Here is a 13,142-nt window from a genome sequence, read left to right as displayed (position 1 = left end):
GGCCAGGTCGATGAAGACGGCTGCACAGTACTGTCTTTTATCGATGGCGGTTATGATATCGTTTAGTACCTTGAGCATGGCTGAGGTGCAATCGTGACCAGCTCGAAAACTGGATTGCACAGCAAAGGTATGGTGGGATTCGAAATGGTCAGTGATCTGTTATCTTGGCTTTCGAAGACTTTGGAAAGGCAGGGCAGGATGGATATAGGTCTGTAACAGTTTGGGTCTAGAGTGTCACCCCCTTTGAAGAGGGGGATGACCGTGACAGCTTTCCAATCTTTAGGAATCTCGGACGATACAAAAGAGAGGTTGAACAGACTAGTATTAGGGGTTGCAACAATGGCGGCGGATAATTTTAGAAAGAGAGGGTCCAGATTGTCTAGCCCCGCTGATTTGTACGGGTCCAGGTTTTGCAGCTCTTTCAGAACATCTGCTATCTGGTTTGGGTGAAGGAGAAGCTGGGGAGGCTTGGGCAAGTAGCTGCAGGGGGTGCGGAGCTGATGGCAAGGGTTGGGGTAGCCAGGAGGAAAGCATGGCTAGCCGTAGAGAAATGCTTCTTGAAATTCTCGATTATCATGGATTTATCGGTGGTAACAGTGTTTCCTAGCCTCAGAGCAGTGGGCAGCTGGGAGGAGGTGCTCTTATTCATGGACTTTACAGAATATCCCTTTGATCATGGTGAAGTTATTAATTACACTTTGGATGGTGTATCAATACACCTAGTCACTACAAAGATACAGACGTCCTTCCTAACTCAGTTGCCGAAGAGGAAGGAAACCGCTCAGGGATTTCACCATGATGCCAATGGGGACTTTTAAACAGTTACAGAGTTTAATGGCTGTGATAATAGGAGAAAACTGAAGATGGATCAACAACGTTGTAGTTACTCCACAAAACTAACGTAACAGAATGAAAAGGAGCCTGCACAGAATAAAAAATATTCAAAATCATGCATCCTGTTTGCAACAAGGCACTAAAGTAATATTGGCAAAAATCTGGCAAAGCAATTCACTTTTTTGTCCTGAAGTGTTACGTATGTTTGGTGCAAATCCAATACAACACATGGCTGAGTACCACTCTCCATATTTTCAATCATAGTGATGACTGCATCATGTTATGGGTATTCTTGTAATAGTTAAGGACTGGGGAGTTTTTCAGGATAAAAAATAAACGGAATGGAGCTAAGCACAGGCAGTATTCTAGAAGAAAACCTAGTTCGGTCTGCTTTCTACCAGACACTGGGAGATTAATTCACCTTTCTGCAGGACAATAACTTAAAACACAAGGCCAAATCTACACTGGCGTTGCTTACCAAGTAGATAGTGAATCTTCCTGACTGGCCGAGTTACAGTTTTGACTTAAATGTACTTGAAAATCTATGGCAAGACCTGAAATGGTTGTCTAGCAATGATCAACAACCATTTTGACAGAATATAAAATAATAATGGGCAAATGTTGCACAATCCAGGTGTGGAAAGCTCTTAGGGACTTACACAGAAAGACTCACAGCTGTAATCGCTGCCAAAGGTGCTTCTACAAAGTATTGATTTGGGGGTGTGAATACTTATGTAAATGAGATATTTCTGTATTTCTTTTAAAATAAATTTGCAAAAATGTCTAAAACCATGGTTTCACTTTGTCATTATGTGATATCGTTTGTAACGGTAGCTAACACTGTTCCATACAGATGTTGTGTACCGCGGCATTCAAACGAGGCTGCGATGAAAACTAATGGGACTGTAGCAACTGTGTTGGCATCAAAATCTAGGGCGTTGATTGACATGGTAATGGACCAATAGAAAAGTTGAAAATACTGACCCCTCTGACGCTATACGATACATTGTGACATGTCACAACGTATTGTATACGTCATGCATTATGCAACACATTGTGTGCCGTACAGCGTCTTTCCACCAGGGGTAGCGCCTCTCTTGCAGATTAAAAACAAGTGAAAGGGACAGGGAAAGGGGGATATCTCGTCAATTGTACAACTGAATGTATTCTTTTTTCGCGTAATCACTGCAAGCCATCATGACTCTCAAAAGTCGCAACAGCCGCAGTTTACTTGTGAAGTTAACTTTAGCCCCGACCTAAAAACCCTATTCAAATTCGACACAAACCTTCAAATGTAGTATTTTTTATTTTTTTTACCTTTTTCGGTATATAATGACACGTTATATAAACTCTTTATAGTGTTTTATAAACATTTTAGAGGTGATAAGTTGGACAAATCGGGTGAAAAAAATCAGTTTCCCAACATGACATATCTCCCCCTTTCACTATTACTCGGTAGCCTTCGCTTCCCCCTCACAAGTTTTAAAAAGACCAGGCGGAGCTCCATTGCATTCTTCAATCATGCAGAGACAGGTAGCATGAAGGTCATGTCATTGATTTAGCTGGAAAACAGAAAAATTGTGCTTTGCAAATCTATTCATATTACACTTGACCTGGAAGTATACATTTTTGTGGCCGCTAAAATACGGTCACGTGTATGAAACACTGTCATGTACGGAAGTTTGTTAGTTATCGTTAGATGGGTGAGAGAATTTTTTTTATACTGAACAAAAATATAAACGCAACATGTGAAATGTTGGTCCCATGTTTCATGAGCTGAAATAAAAGAGTTAGGTAAATCAGGTTTTAGTTATTTTGCACTGTGTTTGTGGAACTATCGTCAAAATGTTCTTAAATGTTTTGGTGCCTCTAGGGCAATTCAGAAAGCTGATTGAGGACCTTATTGCTGATGAATGTGTTAGTTTTTTATCGGCGTGTTTTTCTTTCTTTCTGCTTGTATTTTGTATTTATATTTTTACGTGTGTATTTCTGTAATGTTTCTGTATTTCATCTGTAAAAAAGACTCAGTATGACTCCCTGATAAAATAAAGGATAAAAAAATATATTTTTGAATGACATGATGCATAAGACCAGAGACCTGCTGCTTAACTTTCTCCCAGACAACTTCCCCTTAATCACTTTATCCTGGCGCCAGGTCTGGGCTTGTATCGTTTTTTTATCAGTATTAACCATCATCCGCTCAGCCTTCAGGAGGACAAATGACCCAGAACAGGCAAGGAAAATATATTTCACCCCTAGCTTTATATTGTAACCTCAACTCACCTGTCATTTAATGATGTTCAGGTTGTAAAGCTGGTTGTAATGGTGTCATTTCAACCAGTTTTGCCCGCTGAGAAGCTGTATGGAAGAAAGACATCTCTCTGTAGTCAATTATTGGGTTATACACTGAACAAAAAATATAAACGCAACATGTAAAGTGTTGGTCCCATGTTTCATGAGCTGAAATAAAAGATCCCAGAAATATTCCATGTGCATGGCATATCGAGAAGCTAATTAAACAGCATGATCATTACACAGGTGCCCCTTCTGCTGGGGACAATAAAAGGCCACTCTAAAATGTGCAGTTTTGTCACACAACACAACTCCACAGATGTCTCAAGTTTTGAGGAAGCGTGCAATTGGCATTCTGACTGCAGGAATGTCTACCAGAGCTGTTGCCAGAGAATTGAATGTTTATTTTTCTACCATAAGCCGCTTCCAACGTTGTTTTAGAGAATTTGGCAGGACGTTCAGCTGGCCTCACAACTGCAAACCACGTGAATTTAATAATAATAATTTTTGTAAACTTTTTTTTTAACAAGGCAAGTCAGTAAAGAACAAATTCTTATTTACAATGACTGCCTAGGAACAGTGGGTTAACTGCCTTGTTCAGGGGCAGAATGACAGATTTTTACCTCGTCAGCTTAGGGATTCTGCCACGGACCCCTCCAGAACATGAATCATGCACACATGTCCCCTATTCCCACTGATTAGTATTTGTATATATGTGCCCTTTGGTTTCCATGGTCTTGTCAATTATTGTTACAATGTCCGTTGGTGCGTGTGAGTACCTGTGCTGCGTGTTTTGGGCTTTCGTGCTCTTGTGGATTGCACAGATGATTATGGGTCTCGTCCCGTGTGATAATCATTGTGCATGCATGTATTATTTATTCGAGGTACTCCTTGCTCTGTTGTTTGGGTTTCAACCCTGTGTTTTTGTTACGTGTTTGTTTGGTCTTCGTCCCCGTTCCCTTACACGGCACGCCGTAATTTAGGCTTAATAAAAAAACTATTACACATTCCTGCGTCTGTCTCCCGAATCATTTATACCAACGTGACAGAATAATCGACCATTGAGCGAGACAGAGGGAATGCCGCAACTTCGGCTTGCACACCTGTCCCCTATTCCCACTGATTAGTATTTGTATATACGTGCCCTTTGGTTTCCCTGGTCTTGTCAATTATTACAATGTCCGTTGGTGCGTGTGAGTACCTGTAGTGTGTGTTTTGGGCTTTCGTGCCCTTGCTTGTTTGTAAGTGACCAAATACTTATTTTCCACCATAATTTGCAAATAAATTCATTAAAAATCCTACAATGTGATTTTCTGGAGAAAAAAAATCTAATTTTGTCTGTCATAATTGAAGTGTACCTATGATGAAAATTACAGGCCTCTCTCATCTTTTTAAGTGGGAGAACTTGCACAATTGGTGGCTGACTAAATACTTGTTTGCCCCACTGTATATCTGTATTTCTAGTCATGTGAAATCCATAGATTAGGGTCTAATGAATTGATTTCAATTGACTGATTTCCTTGTATAAACTGTAACTCAGCAAAATCTTTGAAATTGTTGCATGTTGTGTTTATATTTTTGTTCAGTATATATTTGGATAAATGTATGAGTATTCTTGGTATGTTCATTGCTGGCACTCAGTGGTACTATAACGTGGCATAGTACCAGAACTCAGGACTTACAGATGAAAGATTGAGAGGAAGTGGAACACTCTCGCTCATTGTCAGAACAGCCTGAACAGACTGAATGGCCTGATGCAGCTCCCTGAAAAATAATGGAGGGAATGGGACAAGGAGAGAGAGTGAGAAATGGATGCAGAGGGAGAGAATAGTCCTTAACATGGCTGGTTGAGGGGGTGACTACAATATCCAACAGGCCTGGGAACTTAGTATTTCTGAATCACTTGGCATCAAAACACTTTTTGGACAGATTTACTATGCGATTGCAGAAAGTGCAAAGCATGAATTTGCTTGTTTTTAAGGAAATTGAACTTGGAGTATAGAACAAAAATAAAAGAATGAGCTTGAGGAGAAGGTATAATTTAAGCAAATAGTTATATTTTAGATTTGTCCTTGGTGTTTTATCCCTTACTGAGAAAAGCATTGCAAACACATAATAAAAACGTTTCAATAATAATCCTTGGATTGGAAAGTAGCCTGAAGCTTTTCTTCAGTTCATTGAAAGCTAGCCTGGTGGCCACAGTAGCGCTGACTGTGGATGTGCATATTATTATCTCATTCTAATGAAGCTGTCATCTACAGTTAGAAAGGGAAAAACAACTTGCCTGAAGCGTCAATTAAGCACACAGTGGTATGAAGCATACAGTCTGTAGGGTTCAGAAGAGACTATGGAAGAGTGGTAGTACAAGATCATAGTATGCATAAAAGGTTAAGTGTGAATATTCATAAGGTAAATGGTCTTTGAAGTGTTGTTGGAAAGGGGAACATCTATTGCACTCTAAACATTCAATCTCTCTCACACGCATGCATGCACACAGTCACGCACAAACACACACACCTGTCTTCCTGTGATCTGTAGTGAGGGAGGGATGTTGCCCAGAGCAGGAGGCTGAATGAATAAGACATGGTGCAGGAGTAGAGGTGAGGATCAGAAGGGGAAGCGAGCACCCTAGGCTAACGCAGAGCCAGTGAAGGGAGCCCTGATGGAGAGGTGAGGAGGGAGAAGGTCCTCCTTCTCCCTCAGAAGGGGAAGCGAGCACCCTAGGCTAATGCAGAGCCAGTGAAGGGAGCCCTGATGGAGAGGTGAGGAGGGAGAAGGAGGAGGACAAGATGGAGTACAGTAGAGCGACAGATAGCAAGACTAAAAATGCCCTTGGTGGTATGAAAGAGGGAGGGATAGATGGCAGGGGTCAGTGAAAGAGAGAAAGGCCTGAGAAAGACGACAGGGGATGTTTGGGTCTGTATAGCGAGAGAGGGGGAGTGGTGGATGTTGAAGGTGGAAATGATGGACTGTTGGGGTGGACAGTAAATGCCATAAAGGCAGTGCATGGTCGAAAGGAGAAGATGAAGTGATCTCAGGTGACTGGAAGGGTGGACAGTAAATACCATAAAGGCAGTGCATGGTCGAAAGGAGAAGAGGAAGTGATCTCAGGTGACTGGAAGGGTGGACAACTGAAATAATGCAGCATTGAGACAGAATAAAGATTGGACTATGAGGGAGGGAAAAAGACAGGCGGACAGATGGTTGAAAAATATGGGCAGCCAAGTGTTTGTTTAGGGAGAAATTAGGTGAGCACAGATCAAAACCGGGAGTAGAAGAGATGAAAAGATGATAGGAGGAGAAGAGATGGAAAGAGGATAGGAGGAGAAGAGATGGAAAGATGATAGGAGGAGAAGAGATGGAAAGATAGGAGGAAAATATTTGGAAAGAGGATAGGAGGGAGGATAAGAGATGGAAAGAGGACAGGAGGAGAAGAGATGGAAAGAGGATAGGAGGAGAAGAGATGGAAAGACGATAGGAGGAGAAGAGTTGGAAAGATGATAGGAGGAGAAGAGATGGAAAGATGATAGGAGGAGAAGAGATGGAAAGATGATAGGAGGAGAAGAGATGGAAAGATGATAGGAGGAGAAGAGATGGAAAGATGATAGGAGGAGAAGAGATGGAAAGATGACAGGGGGGAGAAGAGATGGAAAGAGGATAGGAGGGAGAAGAGATTGAAAGAGGATAGGAGGAGAAGAGATGGAAAGATAGGACGAAAATATTTGGAAAGAGGATAGGAGGGAGGATAAGAGATGGGAAGAGGACAGGAGGAGAAGAGATGGAACGCAGATAGGAGGAGAAGAGTTGGAAAGAGGATAGGAGGAGAAGAGTTGGAAAGAGGATAGCTTACCTTAGGTTTAGCTTTACATGGATGCAAAATAGGGAAAGGTAATAGCATACAAGAAGATTGGATTGGATTTATAGAATGCTTTCCTAGATTCTCTTAAGTGCTTTACATTGATATGATGGAAATGTGCTGATGCAAAGGATAGAAAAAGAAAAGTAGGTATGGAGTGAGGCAAAAGAGGTAGATATTCAGGACAGAGTCTGAATGGTAGACTGCCACATAGGAGGTGGAAGAGCAAAGACTGTATAGGACATGAGGACAGACCCAAACTGTCCTAGAGGGAATGAGTGATTACAGAAGGACCAAACAGAGAAGACGGAGTGAGAGACAGGAGCGATGACAACTCCAGCGGAGGAGTGAGCAAGATGAGACTCCTGTCTATAAACCTGGGGAGGGGACAGGTCAGGTGTAGAGTACACAGCCAATTGCTGGACACAGAAGGTCACTTTTAACTGGAACAATGAACATCAACCGAATACATTCAAAATGCAAAGAGGATCATTTATAGGTGTGCTAAACAAGGTCAAAGGAATATATTAAAGTGCAGAGAGAAGCAATTGAGCATGTAACGTCCTGATTGTTGTTCATTACTATTGCAAAATGATCCACAGTAATGCGGTAGTTTTCAATCTTTCATCTTGATACAAGGCTGTGAATATTGCAGTGAAGGGAAGTGCTATCGATAGCATAGCGCTCAGCATTTGGCCGGTGAATTCTAAAAACCCAGAATTGTCACTCTTTCACACCAACTTTTTGAATGAATGTCATTATGGTGGTAATTTTGTCACCTCTTATGGCCAATTAGTTATTCTAGCAGATAATGAATGCTCCCAATAACAATCTGTCCCCAATTAACACTCAACCAGAGCCATATTCTCAGCTCTCATGGCTCTTGACTGAAACAACATTCAAAAATGGGCTTTTATCGTCCATTTCCGATAAAGGGCAAAGTCATTGTGAAGATAAGAACAACTTTTATCTCTCTATTGCAATGTTCTACTCTCTCTGGAGTGGGCCTTTGTGACTGCAGGCATCTTGGTATAGAATCTAGGAGCTAGGACAGACGTAGTCAATATAACTATTTGTTTAGTACTTTTGAAATGTACAGTGACAGAATTCAGAACATGGGCCGTTCTTACCGTGCTCTCCCTGTACACCAAGTTAGAACCGTAGGATAAATAATGGGGGTATATAAGCAGACAATGAAAGCTCTTACAATATTCAATGATTACCTTTCTCTAAAACAGGTTACAGGCTACAGTAGAACAGTCAGAACAGTAGGTGAAATTAATAGGGTTAAATGGGGCGGCAGGGTAGCCTAGTGGTTAGAGCGTTGGACTAGTAACCGGAAGGTTGTGAGTTCAAACCCCCGAGCTGACAAGGTACAAATCTGTCGTTCTGCCCCTGAACAGGCAGTTAACCCACTGTTCCCAGGCCATCATTGAAAATAAGAATTTGTTCTTAACTGACTTGCCTGGTTAAATAAAGGTAAAATAAAATAAAATAAAAAAATAGACCAAATTATCTGTGTGATTGTACATGGACTACTAACAGCTTACTACACAACATACACATAGTATTACTTTCTTAGCTACAGTATACATATCTCCCTGGCAATTTACATAATTTATGAAGCCGCATACAATACATTTTTGGACTCACGTTGTTGTGCTCGGCTCACTTGAACACGAAGGTGGCTTGGCCGGTCCTCCAGGTTAACAGTTGTTTTGAGCGTGACAGAAATCATACTTCATTGACAGCATGGCCAATGTTGGATGTTTATCATTTTAAACTTGAAAAGATCCCCTTAATCCCAGATTTGGGAACACACAGCCACTGTCCCTGATTCCTTCCAAGCCACTCGTTGAATTTGCGATTTCCAACTTGTTGTAAAAAGTTTATGTCCAATGGCCGATGAGCACAGATACGTTTTATCTATAATTTCTCTTCATTTTTTCTTAAAAATTATTTGCCTGACTGTCGACTTGATTCATGATGATGACTGCTAGCTAAGATTGTGAAAGAATAATGTTGACATGATCAGTCCAAGCCTCTGTACATATAACGTGATTTGACGTCATCTTATCTGTGGCCAATGACCTTGAGCCTTCTTGGATGGGCACTTCTATGGCAACAGCCAAAGGGCTAGAATTTCCAATGTCTCCTCTTACACTTGGCAGTGACGTAAAGTCTCCATGAGTGACAGAACACTGAGCCAATCACGGCACAAAGCTCCGTATTTTCTGCTGGCTTGCCCTACCACCACAGAAAGCACTGAGTTAGGCTGAAACACCTGCCTTTTGGAGCTGCCTTACTCAAGAAAACAATTATATACTGTATATTATTCATAAATTGTTTGCAAACTGATATGTGACACCTATTAATTCCAAAATAATAAGCCCAAATGCCCTGAATGACGGATCGCCACTGCTCCCACTGAAAATCCCACTTCTAACATCAATGTAGAGAATCCCACTTCTGACATCAATGTAGAGAATCCCACTTCTGACATCAATGTAGAGAATCCCACTTCTGACATCAATGTAGAGAATCCCACTTCGAACATCAATGTAGAGAATCCCACTTCTGACATCAATGTAGAGAATCCCACTTCTAACATCAATGTAGAGAATCCCACTTCTAACATCAATGTAGAGAATCCCACTTCTGACATCAATGTAGAGAATCCCACTTCTAACATCAATGTAGAGAATCCCACTTCTGACATCAATGTAGAGAATCCCACTTCTAACATCAATGTAGAGAATCTCACTTCTGACATCAATGTAGAGAATCCAACTTCTGACATCAATGTAGAGAATCCCACTTCTAACATCAATGTAGAGAATCCCACTTCTGACATCAATGTAGAGAATCCTACTTCTGACATCAATGTAGAGAATCCCACTTCTGACATCAGTGTAGAGAATCCCACTTCTAACATCAATGTAGAGAATCCCACTTCTAACATCAATGTAGAGAATCCCACTTCTGACATCAATGTAGAGAATCCTACTTCTGACATCAATGTAGAGAATCCCACTTCTGACATCAGTGTAGAGAATCCCACTTCTAACATCAATGTAGAGAATCCCACTTCTAACATCAATGTAGAGAATCCCACTTCTAACATCAATGTAGAGAATCCCACTTCTGACATCAATGTAGAGAATCCCACTTCTGACATCAATGTAGAGAATCCCACTTCTGACATCAGTGTAGAGAATCCCACTTCTAACATCAATGTAGAGAATCCCACTTCTGACATCAATATAGAGAATCCCCCTTCTGACATCAATGTAGAGAATCCCACTTCTGACATCAATGTAGATAATCCCACGTCTGACATCAATGTAGAGAATCCCACTTCTAACATCAATGTAGAGAATCCCACTTCGAACATCAATGTAGAGAATCCCACTTCTGACATCAATGTAGAGAATCCCACTTCTAACATCAATGTAGAGAATCCCACTTCTGACATCAACGTAGAGAATCCCACTTCTGACATCAATGTAGAGAATCCCACTTCTGACATCAGTGTAGAGAATCCCACTTCTAACATCAATGTAGAGAATCCCACTTCTAACATCAATGTAGAGAATCCCACTTCTGACATCAATGTAGAGAATCCCACTTCTGACATCAATGTAGAGAATCCCACTTCTAACATCAATGTAGAGAATCCCACTTCTGACATCAATGTAGAGAATCCCACTTCTGACATCAATGTAGAGAATCCCACTTCTGACGTCAATGTCCAAACACTTTGTCTCTGATATTTTATTTTTGCAAGTGTCCACCTTACGTACGATCGCAAGGATATTGCACATAGGACTATTATCAGGCATTATGAAAATCTTGAACTAGCATTTGTGAAATCATCTTTCTTGCTCTGTTTCTTTGCTCTCCCTCTGTTGTACAGGTAATGAGCTACTCTATCGCACACGTGAGGGGGATGTTGTCAGGTTCAACATGGAGACATACGAGAGGACGGTATTGGTGCACAACAAAAAGTTTGTGAGTCTCTCCAACTTTCTCATATTTCCACAGTAGATGCATCCCAATAGGCCAAAGAACAGACTGTGGTTTTTGCATGAATTGAATTCAAACTTTTCTTTTGCGTCAGCATATCAAAGCACCCAAAGCTCTTATTGTGAAGCCTACTGAAACGATACATCATTAGCACATCGTTTGATCTGGCTCGTTATCATTTGGGTTCGCTACGCATCAAATGTTTTTGACAAAAATGCAACATCAGTGTCAAAACGGCCGAAGTGACGACGCACAGTATGTTCGTCCCTCCGAAATCAGAAAGAGCCGCAACAAGATTAATGCGTCTGCCGACCAAGTCCGCACCGAGCAATCCGTCAAATGCAGTCATTTAAGGATTGCCTTAATGAAAAAACACTACGCATGGTTAAAGGTCTCATCTTTTGTGTTTTCTCTCTCTCTGCTTTACAGGAAATGTACAAAGCCAGCAAGTATGAAGTGTCTCCTGACATGAAGCATGTGCTACTCGCCTACAACATGGCACCAGTGAGCTCCTTCATTTGTTTGCTTGTTTTTTGAATTAGCAGAGTGACAGGCACATACTTCAGCGGGCTCTGAGGGGAAACGTGGCGAGGCGGTGGGGGAGAAAAGTAATCATGGCGTCCGGATAGAGGACTGTCACACCCCGCTACCTCTCAGCCACTATAGAGAGAGAACAGCTGAGTTGAACTGTACTCTTCAGAGAGGGGCCAAAACACAAACAAACCCCATAACACAGCTGAGAAAAGGGGATGAGGAAGGGATGGAGGGAATGGGAAAACAAAGAGAGGGAATGGGAAAACAAATGGAGGGAATGGGGCAAGCCTGAGAGTAGAGAGATTTGGGGTAGCAAGAGTGTGAGAGAGGGAGGGGAGGAAAGGATAAAGAGAGGGATGGGAGGTTTTTCTGCTACAGCGGTTACTGCATTATGTAATGGCTCAGGTAGTTAACTCAGCTGGAAGATTACTGCAATGTGAGATCCAGGACACAGAGTCTGAAAAAGAATCAGCATGTCAGGGAATAGAATCCCATTGGCTCAGAAAGACACAGAGAGAGAGTAGACACTGTTACAGTAGGGAGGAAAAGGTGTAGACCTGGGTTAACCTTGCCATATATATCAGGAACAGTGTGGTATCAGGAACAGTGTGCTATCAGGAACAGTGAAGTGTCACCAAAGGTGCAAGACTGGGAAAGTGTAATGGCACAGTAGGGAGGCACTAATTTGTGTGTGTGTGTGTGTGTGTGTGTGTGTGTGTGTGTGTGTGTGTGTGTGTGTGTGTGTGTGTGTGTGTGTGTGTGTGTGTGTGTGTGTGTGTGTGTGTGTTAGTGTTAGACAGTGCATTTGTTATTTTAATCATCCCTCCATAGCCCTGGTAGATGACAGCTCCGTCCCCCGGCTGTCATTGCACTCTCTCCATTTGTCATGCTGCTGCTTGCCCTTCGTAGAAGCCCCACCTCTCTCTCTCTCTCTCTCTATCTCTCTCTTTCTTGCTTGTCAATCCCTCTCTTTCTCTATCTCTCTCTTTCTCGCTTGCCAATCCCTCTCTTTCTCTATCTCTCTCTCTATCTCTCTCTTTCTCGCTTGTCAATCCCTCTCTTTCTCTATCTCTCTCTTTCTCGCTTGTCAATCCCTCTCTTTCTCTCCCCCAACTCTAAGGGGGGTATTCAGACGGACTACTGTAACAAGGGGATCCATAATTAACTCCTGCTACATTAAGAAGCATTCTACATGTCATCTCTCAGTCCAGGGCCTGCTAGTAGAATGCAGTGCAGACATGATTCCCACTGGGGCCAACCATACGAAAAATGAATGCTTGTATGACTGACTGTAAGTCTCTTTGGATGAAAGGGTCTGCTAAATGGCATATATTATGAACACTGCATTTGTGCCCTGGACTTAGTGACTCATTGACAAGGAATATTACATTTGAGCAAATACAGAATGACTTTGTAGAATACAATATAACATCCCAACCAAATGCATGTACATTCTGGTGACAGTTAGCTACTAAAACATGGTTCAATGGCCAAGTACCTCATGATAGTCTTCAATCATTCTTCTTCTAGGTGTACCAGCACTCGTTCACCGCCTTCTACATCATCTGCAGCCTGGAGACTCCGTAAGTAGCTGAAACCA

The 13,142-nt window shown here is 41.8% G+C and overlaps 1 protein-coding gene across 4 annotated transcripts in view; it reads left to right on the top strand.

Annotated features, from left to right (window-relative positions):
• LOC110489714 (A-type potassium channel modulatory protein DPP6) overlaps nt 1-13,142 on the top strand; it is a 363,201-nt gene that overhangs the window by 290,939 nt on the left and 59,120 nt on the right. For all 4 annotated transcript variants that reach the window (XM_021562496.3, XM_021562499.3, XM_021562495.3 and 1 more), the window contains 3 exons: nt 10,899-10,993; nt 11,438-11,512; nt 13,073-13,125. In XM_021562496.3, the coding sequence (XP_021418171.1) occupies nt 10,899-10,993; nt 11,438-11,512; nt 13,073-13,125 (223 nt within the window). The remainder of the gene's footprint in view (nt 1-10,898; nt 10,994-11,437; nt 11,513-13,072; nt 13,126-13,142) is intronic.

Source organism: Oncorhynchus mykiss, chromosome 15 (assembly GCF_057628025.1).
Source record: "Oncorhynchus mykiss isolate SJ-2025 chromosome 15, ASM5762802v1, whole genome shotgun sequence".
Lineage (NCBI taxonomy): Eukaryota > Metazoa > Chordata > Actinopteri > Salmoniformes > Salmonidae > Oncorhynchus > Oncorhynchus mykiss.
The sequence above is the reverse complement of the archived record's forward strand: the minus strand, read 5'-3'. Positions and strand labels throughout refer to the sequence as shown.